This window comes from Eptesicus fuscus, chromosome 4 (assembly GCF_027574615.1).
Source record: "Eptesicus fuscus isolate TK198812 chromosome 4, DD_ASM_mEF_20220401, whole genome shotgun sequence".
NCBI classification, from domain to species: domain Eukaryota; kingdom Metazoa; phylum Chordata; class Mammalia; order Chiroptera; family Vespertilionidae; genus Eptesicus; species Eptesicus fuscus.
Genome location: NC_072476.1, coordinates 83,494,629 through 83,513,968, shown reverse-complemented (window position 1 = coordinate 83,513,968; position 19,340 = coordinate 83,494,629). Strand labels below are relative to the sequence as shown.

The 19,340-nt window shown below is 37.6% G+C and overlaps 1 protein-coding gene across 1 annotated transcript in view; it reads right to left on the bottom strand.

The window, feature by feature from the left end:
- Nucleotides 1–19,340, bottom strand: part of LOC103305134 (cAMP-specific 3',5'-cyclic phosphodiesterase 4D) — a 46,199-nt gene that overhangs the window by 7,970 nt on the left and 18,889 nt on the right. Inside the window, exons 2-6 of the mRNA XM_054715233.1 lie at nt 9,550–9,643; nt 8,208–8,380; nt 7,514–7,612; nt 6,511–6,675; nt 4,784–4,883 (exon numbers count right to left, since the gene is read on the bottom strand). Coding sequence (XP_054571208.1) covers nt 4,784–4,883; nt 6,511–6,675; nt 7,514–7,612; nt 8,208–8,380; nt 9,550–9,643 — 631 coding nt within the window. The remainder of the gene's footprint in view (nt 1–4,783; nt 4,884–6,510; nt 6,676–7,513; nt 7,613–8,207; nt 8,381–9,549; nt 9,644–19,340) is intronic.

Genomic DNA, 19,340 nt, shown 5'->3' with positions numbered 1-19,340 from the left:
ACATCAAGAAGGCAATGTACTAGTTACTGTAACAGTGGCAAGAGCAATGGGATCGTGGGAGTGAATTCTAACGTGAATGACATGTGGCAAGTCATTTCACACCCTGTGTCTCAGCTTTCTCTTTGCTAAAGTGAAAGCAGAACTGAACAGATAGCTCCTCCCCTCCAGATCTGCCATAGGTCGCTCCATAAGCTCAGCAGAATATGACATTATTCTTAACATTTGCAACGTGTCCAAAGCATAAGGTGTTGTATTCCTGAAAACTGTGCATCACCTACCCAACATTTATATAATGTAAGGATCATGTGACTTAGGATTGTTTGTGTTCCGAGAGGGTACAAGAACAGTTTGGAACACACAGAGAATATTAGATTTGTCCATGCTCTTTCTTATTTTCATCCACAGTATAGCTTTGAAAGTAGAGGCTTTATTCATTTTTCCATTTCCTTTTCCAAGTACTGTGGCAGTCACTGTATACAGGTCTGTTGCCCTTTCTACCTTAGCACTCATGGCTGCACGCAGAGAAGGATGTCAGGCTGCCTACATAACGGCACGATGAAGATTCTGCCGCTCTCATGACTGCCCTGGGCCTGTGCATTGTAGGCCATGAGAGATCCTGCCTCCTTACTAGTTCCTGTAAATACCTTACAGACCCAAAAAATTGGTGCTATTAACTGTTTCCACTTAAGTCCTTGTAAAGACTAAAAGTGCATGTGTTTGATCTTTTTACTGACTCATGTACAGAAAATACATTTGGAAATATATATTCTTTTCTAGGAAAGAAATACCCAATACTCCTTACTGAATATTTTGAAGGAGCGAGGGAGGAGAAGTGAGGTTCAAGACATACTTCTACTTTGAAATCTATGACTTCAATAGTACTATAGAAATAGGAATTTACACATTGAAATATTTGTTCCCAACTACAGAAACAGAGATGTCTAGAGTACCAGGCAGTGCATATGTATGGTATTATTTATTGTCTTCCTTTTTCTTTTGACAAAGCAATAGTATTCATATTTTGTAAGTTAGTATCTAGTCAACCTGACTTTTAAAAAGTCTGTAAAAGCATATAATTATGAATATTTATCCATAGACAGTTAAACACATAGAAATAAAAAATTTCAAACTATAAAGGATCTTAACATATTATTGTTTCTATAGTAGAATCATATTGAATAACATATACTGAAAGGAAGTCACAATGTTTTCCGAGTGGAAGGCATAATACATTTTCTAATTAATCTATTACGGTTTTTTTAAGGGGCAAATGTGTATATAGATGAAGGCATTAACAGAAGAACTGACCCGGATTAATCTATATGCCCTGTGAAGAAAGAGAAAAGAAATTCAGAATAAAAGATGAGGAGCTGTTACTTTAAGGAGGAGGCAGATCTGTGGTCTGAACTTTGAAACCAAGAACCTGAATTCTACTCAAGGTAAGAATGGCCTTTCACAGAGAGGGCTGTCTAGGAGCCCTCCCCAGCCTGCCTAGGTAGGCAGTTAGCTCCTGACATGTAACAAGAGTCCAGACTGGCCAGAAAGACCATGAAATGATTCCTAATTAGACTGGTGGGCCTCTACTGCCTCTCTAATCTCTGGGGCTCTTACAAAAAGGTGGTGGTGACTGCTGATTTTTAAATGAATGCATGTTAGCATTTAAGCAACCTGCTTCTTCTCTTCTTTAGAGCTGAAGATGTGTGGTCACGTCTAAAGGGGAGTAAGATTCTGTAGTTCTTGAGTAGATTTTGAAGAAGCAGAGGTGTGTACTGGGACTCAGAATCAGCCAGGGGAGCTCCAGGACCTCTCTACCATGCAAAGCGTGCAACCTCATGGCGCCTTTGTAGCCTCCTTAAAATAGGGACGGTGGCTGCCTAAATATGGGTTTATAAATTTGAGGATTAGAAGACTAGGATTCTTTATTACAGGAAATGTAGATTAAACCTTTGGCATTGAACACGTTGGCAGCACCAGCTCTGAGGTGCTAAGTGTGCTTAGTCTGAGCCGCTGATGCTCAATCCATGAAAGAGCAACATAAACTTAATTGCTACATAAAAAATAGTTTACTGCAAACTAAAAATAATCCCGTAGTTTTGAGTGTATCTCACAAAGTTTTTTATTACAAGTTTACAAGTTATTAGAGGGACTCATTATAGCATGCTGTGAAGTTAAGACTTATTTGTGCTACTGGCTACTAGGCCTCTTCTGTTTCTGAAGTACAGTGCTTGCTGGCATGATCCCTAGTCAAAAGCTAACTAGGGCAGTCATTCTCACAATGCCCTGGGCTCTGATCAACCCTGAGATACTTCCATTACCAGGTGATGCTGCTGATTCATTCTCTCAGGAATAATATGGCCTCATCACACCCTACCCTCCAGGAAACATTAGCGATCAAAGTTCCTTTGGGAACGGTTCACCTCCCAGTGGTCCCACAGAAAAGAGATCATCACAACATTACTGAATAACAAAATACTTACAAAAACAGGGTTAGTTATCCTTCACCTCAAGCAAGTCATCAGCAAAATGACCTTAAACAGACACCCTTGGCCACCGTCACTGTATTTCTAATTCTCCCCTAAATTTCTCCATTATCTGTCTCAGTGGGTCTCAAACTTTGGAAAGCATCAGATTCGTCTGTGAACTGAAGATCAGCTTCAGTTCCAGACTCCACGGTACCCTGACACTCGCCAGAGTCCTCCAGTGCCAGCCAAAGCCTGTTTGCCCTTTGAGGGTCCAAAATAAAGAATAAAGCTGGTCCTCATTTAAAAAAACCTACCAGAATACTTGGAAACAGTGACTTTATTACCAGTTGTTTTAATTTCTCTCTCTAATCTAGTCTTAACTCTAATGTTATGATAAGGGAACCTACAATCCTATATAATCCTATATAATAAAAGGCTAATATGCAAATTGACAGAACAGCTGAATAAACTGCTATGACGTGGAGTGACCACCAGGGGGCAGACGCTCAACGCAGGAGCTGCCCCATGGTGGTCAGTGCGCTCCCACAGGGGGAGCACCGCTCAACCACAAGCTGGGCTCACGGCTGGCAAGCACAGCGGAGGTAGCGGGAGCCTCTCCCGACTCCGTGGCAGCGCTAAGGACATCACCAGAGGGGTCCTGGACTGTGAGAGGGCACAGGCTGGGCTAAGGGACCCCTCCTCCCCCAGAGTGCACAAATGTCGTGCACCAGGCTTCTAGTATTAAATATAATAGGGTGAAAAAAACCATACCAGTCTGAATTTTGGCCATTATTAATTTAAATAAAAAATATGTATACCTTTCTTTAAGGCAAACATTAAATTTAAACAAAACTTTTATGAATGAGGAGCATATCAAGATATACCTAACAGTCAAAGTAATAAATCAGACCAGGCTAAGGAGAGTATTAGGGTACACTGCACTCTATAACCTCCCCATTCTTTTCAGAAAGGACAGTGGATCCTAACCACTGACAATGTGAATGCAGGCAGCTGCATCTAATATGTATTACATTTATGTGTTAATGCTTAGTTATGCTTTGGTGGTTCCTGAAGGCACTCTATTATAGGTCCTTATAAGGTAGCTGGAATATGAAATGTACCCTGTCTAATCTTGGATAAGTTCATGAACCAAAATTCTAAAATGTAACTGGGCTAGGCACACATTGTAGGAAATCCATGACTTTTCCCAATCTTCCTATATACGAGTGAGTCACTAAAGCACACTTTGTCATCGGGTAGTCCAGAGGCTATTCAAGATACAAAAACAGAGCTAAATATTCTAAAGATCTGAGTTAAATCTCTCAAAGCAAAGCTACATTCAAAATCTTGTTTTAAATCTGGCTGCAGCACAGGCTAGACAACGAAAGCTGAATGCATGGAGACTACTGGGCATGAGGAGGCTGTGATCCACAAACCCACGGCAAAAAAAAGAAAAAAAAAAGAAAAAAGTCACATTCTTAACAGATAAGACAAATTTTTTTAAACTTCACATTTTTTTTTACATATAAAAGTAAATTTATAATATTAGTCTATTGTGGTGAGAGGGAATTAAACATTAGGACATTTAAATCATTTACCAATTGACTTAAGTAGCAAGGGAATAGAGTTTCTGTAAAGCTAACACCTCTTGCACTGGCCTAGCTCCAGCACTACCTAAACATGCCCACAGAGGCTTTCTGACAGCTGAGTGTCAGAGATGCCCTGTATTGAACAGTCTCTACCCCTCCTCATATTCCCAAATTCAGTGATGACTTCTTATGTGAAGAAATGTCACCCACCAGGGAGAAAAAATTCAATGGTTAGAAAATATTAAGTTAAATGAGAAGTTCCTGCTGCCCTTATTAGGAGGTTTAAATAGGCAAGAGCAGGGCTGGGTGTGGTGGAGGGGAAAGGAGTAGTTACAGCCTCTGAAGGGGATGAAGTGCCGACGTACATAAGTGAGGAAGGTTTAACCTTAATTCTGGTCATTTTTCTTTTTTTATATAAAACACAGGGCAATATAACTACCTAAATCTTTCTGTCAACTTTTACTTGGATTACCCTTGTGTACTAACATGGCAACATGTTATTTCTACAGAAGTACTGGAATATGTGTTTTTCAAACAGCATTACACCTCATGGGATATAACAATAATTTTCAGAACTAAATTACATTAAGACACACTCTCATTAAAATGCATGTTTACACATTCCAAAAGAACTTAATGGCTCTGGAAATACCCCCAAGTACATAGAGACTCTCGTTCTAAAGTGTAGATAAAAGAAATATCTTCTGCAAAAATAAATTTAACTCCACTTACTTGTATTGATCAGAAACTGATTGGACACACCAGGATGATCTACATCATGTATTGCACTGGCAAAAATTGCTGCAAGAATCTCCAAATCTGTAAACACAGCCTGGAAAATCAGATAATATAGATAACATCACTATTCTATAATAACACATATTAAGATTTAAACAAATGGAAAATTACTTCCTAGAATTTGATGGAAAACAAAATGAAGTTTCAAAATATATTATGACTAGTGAGTGACCCTGGGCATGGATTCGTGCTCATTGAAAGGAAATTAATTAGAAGGTGGCCAGTGGGGCGGGACTGGGCTAGATGGCCGGACACGCCCTGGGGCCAACCTCCAGCGGTTGTGGTCTCTCCCTGGCATCTGTGGAGTGAGCTGGGTCCCTCCGGCAGGTGGGATCCCTTGGCCTGGCCTGTGGGTATCGGGCTGAAACCAGCTCTCCAACATCCCCTGAGGGGTCCCGGAGCAAGAGAGGGCACTCTGCAAAGTTGCTGTCATTCAGGGTGTGGAACACAATCACAAGTGTGCAGTAAACCAGATTCGGGGCCGACAGTGCCCAAGCAACAACATAACCCATGACTGAAGGTGGAATTGCGCAGCCCCGCGAGGAATCGGGCTCCTTCCTCTCTGGTTTCGGGGTGCGTCACCCGAGAACCGCCGCTGCCAAGTCACTGCAGCTCAGCAGCTCCTGTGTTGAGCATCTGCCCCCTGCTGGTCAGTGCGCATCATAGCAACTGGTCAGACACTTAGCATATTAGCCTTTTATATATATAGAAGATAATGTTTTGGGAAGAATTCTATAGATAATGAATTACTTGTAAACTTTGTAAGTGTGATCTTGGAAGAAAATATTTTACCTAATATTATAATTTATGATAAAAATTTTTCCATTGATTAGATGTTTTTAAATATTAAAAAGGAGTATTTGAAATTATTTTTTACTCAAACCAGGGTTTCTCAACTTCAGCAGAATTCACATTTTTGGGCCAGATAATCTCTGTTATGAAAGGCACTCTGTATTAAAAGATTTTTAGCAGAATCCCAGGCCTTTACTCATGAGATGTCAGTAGCATATACCCTCCAGTTGTGGCAGCCAAAAATGTCCCCACATATTGCCAAATGCCCATGGGGGATGGGAGGAGAAAGAAAAGGAGTAACTCCCAGTTGAGAACCACTCACTCAAATGATGAAATATTAACATAGTTTTATGATGAAAATAATCTGAATTATAAAATATATTAGAAAAAAATATTTCTCCAAACAAGGAAATAAAATTGCTTAAATAACAATTTAATGAAACAACTTCTTAGGATTTGATAAAATTGAAGTGTTTCCTTCTAATTAATTCTATGAAAAACATCAATGCACTGCTTATATTTTAAAATAATCATCCTTTGAACTATAAATGTAAAAGCCATCAGACTACATTCCAGAAAAACAAACAAACTAAAATTATATAAGCCTAACAGATGTGCTTTAAAGAATGTCCATTAGGTAATTTCAAGGAAGCAGTGTCATAAACAGTTGAATCCCTAAATCGCTGGTCAACTTTCACAAACAAAATCATCAGACTATTTATTTACCACCACATCTTTTACTTTGTAACTCAATATACTTCCAATGAAGCCAATTATTTTCTGCACTGCATACTCTTCAGTATACAAGTTTAAGAGCCCTTTTATGAGTGACAAGTTAGTGTTCTCAAAGTTTTAGAAACCGGATTTACCTCCAAAGCAGGTGTAGATAACAGCACATGTGTTGACTGGACCACGTCTGCAGCATGAATATTGTTGTGGTAGGCCACGTCCGCGTGGTAATGGTCTTCCAGGGTCATAAGGTATGTAACTAAAGTGTCTACTGGAATTTTAAATGTTTTCAATAAATCCCGTTCCTGTAGGAAAAGAAATTCTCTTAACACTTGTCCTTACATAACAGGTTTTCCATAGTGTGTGTTAACAACAACAAAAAACCACACCCAGAAATGGAAATAGCACTCTTACAATATCTAGTGAGGAAATGGAAATCTTTGGGAAGATCCAGGGACTTCAGGGATAAAACCAGAGTTGAGTTGTCCTTCTGAAGCTCAACAGTGCTCAACCCAAGATGTGTGGTGTGAGGAAATGAGCTGCCAGTTACAGAGTGTCTTTGTCCCAAGATCATGAAGTCAGCCTCAGTCTAGCGCCACTGACTCAGCCACTAGATCACATCAACTGAAATGTAACATCCTTTCTAGGGCTGGAATCTGCCGTTCCAGTCCCGGGGGCACCTACAGCCTCAACTCGCATTTAAATCCTAACCCTGTGCTGGAGCAGAAGCAGCTCAACAAGAGTGAGGAACCGATATGGAGAAGAGCAATACACAAAACAGTGAAGAAATTAAGGTTAGTTAGCAGGGGGGTGGATTCAGTTTCTATGGTTAGTATTCCATTCTCTGTGTGAGTCAGGGTCATGTGGATGATTTTTAAACTATCATTTTAATAAATCGCTTCAATTTTCCCACATCATATCTTTTCCTTAAATGGGAAAATATGAACAACGTTGGTTTATTTGCATTTTATCCACACTTCCACCTTTCTGTATTCTTATTAATCCCTAGGTAAAGGGGCAAATCCGAGAAAAGTCCAATATATGCAAAAGAGGGTGAGTAGTAAAGAAGATACAATGCACGCACAATTCACAGGCTGGACATTAAGGCACAGAATGAGCAGAAAGGTGATAGGACCACATTACCTGAAAGATGGTGTGCATGATAACAGTCAGAGGCCGGTTACCAGACAGCTCTGCTACCCTAAAGACGTGAAGACCCCATTTGTTCACCTCTTCTAGTTCCTGGGGTTAAAGAAAGACAGAAAAATTAGAAAGCAGAGGTAGAACACGAAACAATGAACCTATTCATGCAAAAATTACTGATTTTAATGAAAAGATGGTTAAACTTAAAAAAAGTGATTCATTTTAAATATAATGGATGCACCATGTAATTAGGGAAAACTTTAGGCAGATTCACTTGAATGTACTAAAAACTGAATAGCACTGCTTAACCTCGTGCCTTTGACAATACAACATATTTACATACTTTCAATATAAATTTCAAAGCATTTCTTCAATAGATAAAATCCATTCACAAAAAACCTTAACTATCCTCCTAAAACTGGAAGATATAATAAATAGATTTCTAACTCTTAATGTTAAACAATCAGACATAGAAGCAAAAAAGTAAAGAACACACATCACAAACTACCTGTGTAAGTCCATGTATTAATAAAACCCAAATAATTTAGAAGGAGTTGTGTAAAGTGTGTTCCTATCTTAAAAAAACACAGCCCATAAATTAATAACTTGTCTATTTTCTAAAAGAGAAGGAATACAAATTCATTAAAAGGCATTGTTGCATACTGATGGTCACAATTCTTGACATTTTTCTTACCTTGGCAAGGACGTCTTCTTGTTCAGTTTTAACCCCAAACCTCGGGATGCTTGAATTAGTCAAACTGGAACTGTGCATCAACTTCTTGACTCCACTAATCTGAGACATTGGCCTTTTCTTTTTCTCCTTTTCCTTCTGAGTTGGAGAAGGAATTTCCACTTCATGCTGCTTATCTTAAAAATAGAGAAAATATTCTACACTTACTATTAATTCTACCTGAGCTTTTTCTTTTTTTAAAGGCGTAACATATATAACTATACAGGTTTTAATTTATCATTATATAGTCCAGGAAATATTTCCAAGTAAAGCTCCTTTTAGAGAAGTTGAATGTTTAAAACTTGACGTGGACTGAGTTTGATACCCAAAATAAATAAATAAATAATAATAAATAAATAAATAAATCCATCCCAAGGCAAAATAATTAACAGTGTGTGAACCTGACATCTTACTGAAATGGGTCCTCTGAATGACTTAGATTGCTTTCGCTATTTCACATTTCTACACTATCGTGAGCTAGGTGTTATGATGTAACAAGGTTTTGCGGGAAGCATAGAGAATCTCCAGTATTATCTGATAAGTGACTATCATAGTTTCACAAAAGCTATTTTCAAATAAAAGACACAAGATGTATCTGTACATTCATTCCCTATTTCAAGGGAGTGAGCTCCCCTAACTCATCCTTGCACATAGTGTGCGCTCAATAAGTGTCTGTTTAGTGAATGTGCTACTAAGATATTCAGCAATTTTGTTTTTAAAGTAAAGCCGAATCAAGGATATGTTCAAGTTGCTGACTTTCACTTACTGCATTTTATTTTCCTCTGGGAATGGGCAGTGGGAGTGGTGTTGTCCCAGTACACCATAACCTTAGCTATTGTTATCAGTAAGCTTTTCTTTAGCAATTATATTCTATCTATCTGCCTCACCAGTTTACCAGGTGTGGTGTCCATTAGACTATCAACCCATTGAGGGCAGGGACCATTTCTAACTTATCATTAAATACCTAGTGTCCAGCAATGACTGGCACTTAACAAGAATTTGTTGAATGCACGAATAGGTCTCAAAAATACATTTCACAGTTTAGTACTTTGAAAAAACTAGCAGTATGTAACTTTAATTCAGAAAACCCCCAAGTCCTGAATAAAACTAAAAGATAAAAAATGCATTTTGTCATTTTAGGTTCTAAAGTTTAGAGGCTTAGAGGCTCAACTTACTAATATAATCAATGGAAACAAATGAAAGTCATAACACTTGTTTGATTTCCAAAATCAGTTGGTGCTTTAAACCACCTCCCAAAACAAACAACTCAAAAGGAAATTTTAAAGTTGCACTTTGTTATTCTCACCTAAGAATGTGTTTGATATATACTCCGACACTTGATTTCCAGATCTACTCATTTCAGAGAGATGGGTGAGCTCCCGATTAAGCATCCTTTTAAACTGAAAAACAGAAAGATAAAAAAAAATAGATGAAAATTTAACTGTAAGAATATAAGCATACATTAACCCTTTGCGCTCACTTGCTTTTTTTCTCGATTCCTTTATTCTACTCGGGATTTAATTTTTTAAATACCCCAGATTTTACAAAGCGCGGCAGTAGAATAAAAAACTGAGTTTCTTTTCATACAAACTTATTTATTTGGATTTTTTTATATTTCAAATTATTGATACATTCAAAGAGTAATTTGCACTCAACATCCGAGTGCAAAAGGTTAAGATACAGAAAATATGCCCAAAGAATTGTTAAACTGTCCTGACACTTAAAAAAGAAATATATATATATATATGTTTATTGATTTCAGAGAGGAAGGGAGAGGGGAGAGAGACAGAAACATCAATGATGAGAGAGAATCATTGATCTGCTGCCTCTTGCACAACCCCTACTGCAGATCGAGTCAGGCATGTGCCTATTTTATCCAAAGAAACCCTGGAATTTACCTACCACAACAAAGCCTTCAAAACCAGAATTCTCAAGAGATGGTATGCTTTCCCTTCCATCAACTGCTTCTCAATGTCTTCCTTTGACTCTCAAAATTGCCCAATTAGGCCTTTTAAGATACCTTAATATGTCTCTTCACATATAGGAAAAAAATTTTTTTTCTATATATATGGAGTAACTATACTATTAGATACTTGCTCGAAAAAAAGTCACGTATATAGTTGCCCTTACAATTTTGAATTTCACCATAAATTATCACTTAAGTCTGGGGGAAAGACAGTAGTGAGCTTATCATTTAGTAATGTTTAAAATGTAATTCTAATTCAGTATTTAATCTGTTCATTAGAATTAAAAAATCTCACTTCTCTGCAATGATTCATACCAAGGTGTTCTAACTCAAGATAATCTGGCAAAATTACTTCCAAAGTCAATCTTATTGACCATCTAAATTAGGTGTAAGAATTTATCACCAGAAAGCGCTGAGGAAGATCAATGAAAAAATTTCAAAAGACTACTGGATATGAGGAATTCTTATTAGCATTATCCTAAAGCCAAAACTGAAGAACTGGCCATACCAATATAAATTCTTCTGGTTGTTAATTTACAGGTACAGGAAGTTGTTCGTGTGTGTGTGTGTGTGTGTGTGTGTTTTAAATAATTGTCTCTGATCATAAAATACACATGATATAGAAATCTAGAAAGCTATATAGAAAAGTAGAAATCATGTATAGCCAACCCCCCTGCTCAGAGATAACCATACATAATTAGCTATATTTCCTTCTATGCATTTACAAAATTTGTATGGATGTATATTTTCAAAATTGGCATTATGCAGTATACAAAACATGGATTGCTGCTAATTTTTACTTAGAATAATATATTATGATTCATGGGGAAAAGTAAATTTTGGGGCCTTCTAAGAATATTAATACCCTGGCTGGGTAGTTTTAGTTGGTTAGAGTGTCATACTGATACGCCAAGGTTGTGGGTTGGGCACATAGAGGAAGCAATCAATGAATGCATAAATAAGTAGAACAACAAATTGATATTTCTCTCTCTCTCTAAAATCAATTAAAAATTAAAAAAAAGAATAGTCAAGACATTTACAATAGTGTTCAAAACATTTTCTATCCATGTTTTATAAAGTTGTATTTTTTAGTAAGTTATAGGCTATCAATTAATTAAAGAGCTAATAGGAAGTGTCTTGTATTTAGTCTAGCACATCATAGATGCTCAACATTATTTGAGCTCTTTTTATATACATGGACCTTTTATAGTGATTTTTATTATTGCAGGACAAATTTAAGATTTGGATATAGTTACACCTATAAAAATACGTATCTAAATATCTACCTCCTCTACTTATTCCAATAAATAATACATTATTCATGTAAGAAATGGTCACCATGCTTCTAAATATAATGATAATACCAGGCACCAGGCCAAAAGGTAAGTAAATCCTTGCTTAACAAATAAAATTTACTTTAGGAAAAAATATTTTTAAAATGTATCTTTTTCCTTTATTTTTTATTCTTTCCATCACCATTTATCCCCCATACCATCTTCCCCTACCCCTCACTTCCCTCCCGCAATTACCACACTGTTTGTCCATGAGTTCTTTCCCCCCCCCCTTTTTTTTTTTGCTCAATCCCTCCACTCACCCCACTCACACCCTCACCCTAACCAGAGCTCTCTGCCTGCTCTTTATCCATGAATCTGTCTCTGTTTTGCTTGTTGGTTCAGTTTGTTCATTAAATCCCACACATGAGTGAAATCATATGGTATTTATCTTTCTCTGACCGGCTTATTTCACTTAGCATAATGTTTTACAGGTCCATCTATGCTGCCACTAGGGTTAAATTTTTCTTCCTTTTTACGGCTGAGTAGTATTCCATTGTGTAAATGTACCATAGAACAAAATCTTTAGGCAAAACTCGTTCAAAAGAGTCTGCTGATAGCAAATCCTGGGCTCGCCACAATCTACACAGGAACCACACTGTCCGCCCGCCCTTCATCATGTATTTCTCTCAATGTAAGCCTGGGGGCGGGGGGTTGGGGCATTAAAAAGTTAGATGGGGACCCAGTTTTTTACAGAATTCCCTTCCAACTTGTAAGCAACCTGGTATAAGGAATATGTTGCCGACGCTAAAGCAGAAAAATGGCATGGTGCCTGCAATTCCCTACACAAATTCTTGAATTTATCTGGAAGAACATAAAGAACGACGTATAATTTTCCTGGCAGTTTGCTTATATAAATAATCAAAAATAGCCAGTTAAGTACACATAACCAAGGCAAAAAATGCCAGTGAAAGTAATCTATTGTACTGACTGATAAATTACAGATTGTACATTCCACTGATTATTTTTATATCATATATATCCCCAGACTTCTCTTCTGCTTTTGTTCAAAACCCAAACGCATGGAGTAGAGAAACCCTTCGGTGCGCACCTCTCTCCCTACAAGGCTAATGAGGTGCTCCAAGGAAGTCCACCTTTCCTCTTAACATAGTTAGAAGAGACAGACCCCTTTCTTCCTAAGGGAATGGGGAGGGAGATCTCCTAAGACAATCTCCAGAGTCAATTAAGTTATAACATAAGGGCATTTTCTAAAAGAAATTAAAATCAACTCCTTTTTTTTTTTTTTTTGCTATTGATATAACACTGAGTCCAGGGAGGCTAAAATAATAACCACGAAAATTAGCACCAGTGCTTTCTCAACTGGGAGTTGATGTTACAATCTGGTTTTGAAGTGTATAGCTAGATATAAAGAAAATAAACCAGTCAACAACAATTTTTAAACGTAAGGAAAATTTCTTTCACTTTAAAATTGATTAGAATGACTATATAAACTAACTATGAGGGGGAAAATAATTTAAAAAGGTAGTAAAACATATGTTATATTTTCAATTTACAGATGTAGAAGAGATAAAAGAACTGCTTTTCAAAAGAACTGACTGTAAAATGCAGAACAATTTAATTGAGCTTTTAGATATTTTTAAAAGTGACCTCTAAATATTTCCTGATGAGTTATTCTAGTTGTTTTTTTTATTTAAATAGTCTGAAATAACATACAGAATCACTGTTGCAGAAAAAAAAAGATTTGCAAGTTAATGCTTTCAAATCCTTTGTTCTCATTGTGCATCAGAAAGTCTGCGTGCAGCATTTAAAACACAAAGGAAAGTGAAAACGCAGTTGATCTGAATACTCTATTTTGCTTTTTAAACTCCGGTTCCCCAGTTTATACTCCACATTTAAGACTGTTGAGAAAGAAAAATAATTAAAAATTTAAATATTCTCAAATTTAATCCCTTTATTTCTGCATTCATGCCAGTGTGTTTCTGGGGACATTATATAGTCTCTTAGCATATAATTAAAAAGGTGGCAAAGGTCAAACATTAAGAAAATGCTCGTCTACCCCCCATAATATTCTATTAAAAATCATTTAAATATGCTGCACTATCATATACTACAAGTTTGATAGATAGCATTAAAAGCTAAAATGAATACTGCATAGGCTGTATAATAATAAATCCTTTAACATGTATAAGACTAAATATATTTATTCTTAAATGTGAAACAATTATATTGTGTTATTTTTGCAATATAAAACATAAAGCTGTCCAGCAAAAATTTTCTTAAAAAAACCCACACTAAAATTCTATACTGAGTTCTTAGAGGTATTGTTCATAATCATAATACAAATGTAAAGCCCTTCAAAAAATGCACCAAATATGAGCTGTCTAAAAGCTAAGAGATGATTTCTGGGAGGTTTGGGAGGGATTCCTTTATTACCCTCTATCCTTTTCTGTATTAAACAAATTTCAAGCCAAGAAATGGTTAGCAAAATTTAAATGAAAATCTGCATTAAAAAAAAAAAAATCCGGACCATCCACAGATTAAAAGGGAGGTGGGTAATCATAACTACTGGGACAATTAAAACTGAAATAAGTTTTCTTAGACTACAGGTAAATCTCCCAGCAAATAGTAAAATTTCCTTTCAAAAGAAACAAAGAAAATGAAAACATATTTCAATCTGCGTTCTTAAAGTACTGAAAAAGGATTCTTAAAAACAATGTATTGTGATATAACCAAATGTTCAAGAATAAATGTCGACCTTGGAAGTGATGCTTCTTTTAGGACTGAAAAAGGTTTTTGCCTCCTGCTTCTATTATAGAGACCACCAGGCTAGCAGCGGCCAGGGGCAGGCAAGAAGCCTGCCAAGCAGGAACACAATTTTACTAAAGTCAGTGTATTAATTCATTTCTTGAGATGAACAAAAGTAGCAGTATCACATAAACATAATTTTTTTCAGGTTTTACAAGTAATCAAGCTTTCATTTTCATAGTATGTCACTTAAAAAGTCAAGTAATGTCATTTTTTAATGTCATCTAGAGCTTTTCATCCAAAGGTGAAAAAAACCATACTCTTCATCAGGTTAAACTACTGCAGGTTTTTAGAAAGAGCCACAAATTAATTTTTATAAACTTGAAGTACTTCAAACTAACGGGAACCCATACACCAGTATAAGTAATTTTGCTCAATAATTTATTTCCAATGGGTTTATTTAATTACCTTGACATTTACAAGCATAACTGAAATCCACACAACATGACAAAGAACCCCTGCACATTAAAAAGCAATTTTAACATGCAAACTATTAACTATTAGAAGTTGTACAATTTCTCTTTATTTTGACTAAAAACACATATTTCTTCTGCAGTCATGTCTAAGGAAAAAAGATTGCTTAGAAAGCTTAACTCCATTGTAATTTATTAAAACTATCAGTTAGAAAGTATGAGTAATCAGGAGCTTACAAAGGCTAAATAAACCTTACCTTTATGTAGCCCCAAGACACTGACAGTAAATAGTTTGCTTCAGGCATTTTTGATTGATTATATAGAGACTGGATTCTAAACTACGTATATCTTCAAAACCTTGATAGATTAACAATCTCCACTAGTCTCGCAGTGGGTGGGTTTTTAAAGATTATTGGGAATTAAGTATATATAAGAAAGCCTTGCATTAGATCCCATCCGACATCCAGCCGTCTTCCCATGGAACATATGCCACTTGTAAAACTCCAGAATGGAACAGAATTCAATGACTATTCTGAATAAAGAAAATTCATGTGATAAAGAAATATCTAAAGATCTAAGGGTCTGCATCTTTCTCTCCCTGAGCTCCAGGGATTAATGAATAATGTATGCCAATATGCTTAGCTGCAAGAAAGATAAGTTCTGTCAAAAGCTACCAAATAAGGAACTGCAGGGAAGCTGGGGAGAGTGACAAGAAACCCCTCCCATAAAACCCCAACTATGCACCAATTGCACTCGATCCCGGCTCTATCAGGTCAGGAGGCGTGGACTAGGCCCAGAGTGCTTTGTGATTGGTTGGCAAGGGCAAACCTCTGGTAAACTTGTTTAAAAATGGTATCCCTGCAGTGAGGCTGCCCTGTGAATAGATGAATGGGGTTTCCCTCTCCCAGTGATGAATAACCATCATGAAACACTTCAAAACTCACAGTTCATTCTTAAATAAGGATTACCAATCCTTCTGGAGTCACTTCTATGAATTTTAATATTCTCTGACTTCTCTTTCTTCAAAATAAAGGCTGCTCTGAGAATGGCACTCAGATATTTTAATTGCTTTCTCTCTCAAATCCAAAACAAAACAAGTGGCTTCCCTGGTGACACAGATATAACCAAAGTTCCTTCCTCCAACCAACATAAAAGCATAGTGTGATTATAAAATAATACAGTTATGTCCAGAATTCACAAATGCAAGTGATAGTGATACATTTCCTCACTGGTGTGGCATGGCTGTTCTCAGCTCCTTTTGTTATGTTGGGTAACACTGCTTAGGCTTTCACATTACTAATTTGCTATGAAGAGGGGATTTTAAAAAATAGATTTTCTGTTGATGCTCCTCTCCTATTGTGCTATTTTAAAAACATCTTAGCCCTGGTTGGTTTTGCTCAGTGGTTAGAGCATTGGCTGCAGACTGGAGTCATGGGTTTGATTCCCAGTCAAGGGCATGTAACTGGGTTTCAGGTTCCATCCTGCCCGGGTTGGGGTGTGTGGGGGAGGGAACCATTTGATGTGTCTCACACATTGATGTCTCTTTCTCTCTCTCTCTCTCCCCCCCTCTTTTTCTCCCTTCTACTCTCTCTAAAAAGAAAAGAAAAAAAAATCAATGAAAAAAACATCCCCGGGTTTAACAAAAACAAACAAAAAGCCATCTTAAAAGAATTTGATGCAAGTTCTACTAAGAATATAGACTCTGAATTCAAATCCTTTAGTGCATAATCCTCAACAAATAATCAATCTCACCTCTTAGTGTGTTGGGTTCCTCATTGGTAAAATTGGGTACTGCCGTAGCTGGTCTCCAAAGATGCCTCTTTAGGAATATGAGAAATGACTCGGCTATCCGAATTGAAATGACGGACTTGGAGACAGAAGTATGGCGAAAATGAGACTTTTAATACACTCCCAATAGCGGGCGTCAGTCCCATTGTACAGGGACATGTGGAGCGGGGAACATAGCCTATTTATTTAGTTCCTCCTCCGGTTCCTCATTGGCTGAATACTATGGGGTCACCTGTTTCCTCATGTGTCGCCCAGGTTTTGCTGTCTCCCATTGGGCCATTTAAAAAAATTTGGGCTGAGGCCTTTCTAGCTGCCTCCACCTCCCCTGTCTAGCTGAGGAAGGCACCTTGGGGATTTCCACCATGATGCTGGCCCACGTGCACAGTCCTTCGTTCCTCTTCCCTCCTCCCTACATTCTGTTTGCCCTGGGAAATTCAGTAAATTCCATCAAAAGCCGACCATGCTGGAGATGGATCACAGAGGTCCATTTCCTACACGAGCAACACTACCCCATATCAAATCTGAGCTGACCTGGGTTTTACCCAACAAGCGACTGCTGTGTGACTGTGGAGGCTCTCACAAGAAGACTGAAGCTTTCACCTTGGTCTCTTTGAATGTGCTACTGGGATCCCTGAGTCACCCTGTGAGAATGTCTGACTATTCTGACACTGCCATGTTATGAGGAAGCCCACGCCAAATTTATGAAGAAGCTGCTGGGAAAGTGACAGAGAGAGAGAGAGGTGTGGTGGGGAGGAGAGGCAGGGGAGGGAGGGAGGAAAGAAAGAGAGGGGGTGGTGGAAACACTTATATGTAAAAAGTAGTTGTGTTCTAGGCTCAGATAATCATACGTGAATTACCGACATGAATGGTTGTTGGCAGATGGAGCGATCCTCCCTGGTAAAGACTACCCTGTGTATTCTAGGACATTTAGTCTCCCTGGCTTCTGCCCATAAAATTCCAGGAGTACTCCCCAGTAAGTGTACCCTGGAATTTCTTGAATGTCCCGCAGTGTTAAGGATTACTGTTCCAGTTGCTTCAATTACCTTGAAATGTGACTCTTAAATCAGGATGGAGGATGCTTGAAGCAAGAAAGATAGCTCATTCATTCTTTCTTTATAGTTCTCAAAGTAGTTAGTCAACCACAGGCATAAGATTCAACTGTATGTAAGTCCCTAACCTGTTCCAGTAATGAAGATGACGATGATGATAACAAGAAATCTTTTTTAAAAGCTCTGACATAAAATAAAATTCATTTCATTTTTCCCATTATGAGAGACAGACTAGATGCTCCTTCCCATTGCCATCATAGTAGCAGCCTGCAGAAGGGTCTAGACAACGCAGAAGAGATATGTGGGTGGGGCCAGAGAGATACCACTCTTAATCGTCAGAAAATGTTAATGAGAGCACGGTAATGGGTATGTCACAACATTTATTAAGTACCTATATGCACCAAGAGCTTTATCTATTTTATCTCAAATCCTCACAACATCCAGGTAAGATAGATATTATCCCCATGCTAAGGTGAAAAGACAGGTACTTGCCCTGTATGTGACAGGGCTGAGAGGCAAATCCAGGCTTCTGTGAGTCTGTGCTCTTCATGGTGTATGAATAGCTCACCATATAATTAGGCTGATGCAAAGTCTATGATACATGGTATGAATTTAGGAGTGGACCCATTTATCCTTAATCCTGTGCCGACTCACAGTGTCTTGAAGTAAAGAACCATCACTGTGGTCAGATCTCTGGACAGGGTGGATCTTATAACTGCGGTCAGGAAGCTGGTGCCCAGACACAGGCAGCCTCACCTGAAAGCGAGACCTACTTCTGTGTGGGAGGCTGTGTGAGCAGGACACAGATGCCCTCACACACAGGTAGAACTCAGATTCCCTGTCTGGTGACCTGCGGCTCTCAAACACCCTGCTGTTTTTTTATACCAACGTGTGCACAGGTACTGAAATAGGAAAAAAACACACATTTCCTTCAGCATTTAGTTCTCTTTTCATGTCTTTCTCTAATAATACTTCCCAGAATCTCTAATGTCACCCCTCTTTTATTCTTCATTTTAACTGATACCTCAAGCAATCACCAATCTTTCTGGACTATTTCAGGATATTTAAAATTGTGCTGATGGAGTTGAGTCAAACATTGATATAGTATTAACACAGGCTGCCATCATTGACGTTGGGATAGAGGTCAAGAGAGATAAGACACATTTTTGAACAAGGACAAAGGAAAACAGACCAAACTATGAAGAAACTGAGGCTCAGAAGGCCAAATGTCCCCCCCAAGGTCACAAAGTCAAGCAGGAGAGTAAATTTGAACCAAGGGTGTCTGGCTTCAAAATATTCTAAATTGCCAAAAAGTATTTTAGGCATTAATCTACATTTAGCCTAGAGTCTATAAACAATATGTCTGTTAACATTATAAATTCTAACTTATACAAGATATTACTGTGCTTAAAATATTTAAGAAATATTATTTAAAGTAAGTGTACTAACTCTTAGATTTCTCCAACCTAAGAGATTTCCCCAGTGACAGCACTGTTTTTGGTGTCATTTACACATTTGGAAAATAATTTATTCTATAATCAGTCTATATTTAATTTACACCTTTTTATTTAAGACCAAAGTTCTGGGAGTTGTTATTAATCAAGAAGCAAATCTGTATAAAGTGGACTCTCACATATCAAATGCTGCTCAGCTCAACACATGCAAATCTAATTGCTAAATGCTCCTTGAAGAATTCTGAGGCAAGGTTAAACTTCAGATATTAAATATAATCACTAGAGCATACCAGTGTCTTTTAAATCATTGAGTGTTTCCTCTACTTCAAC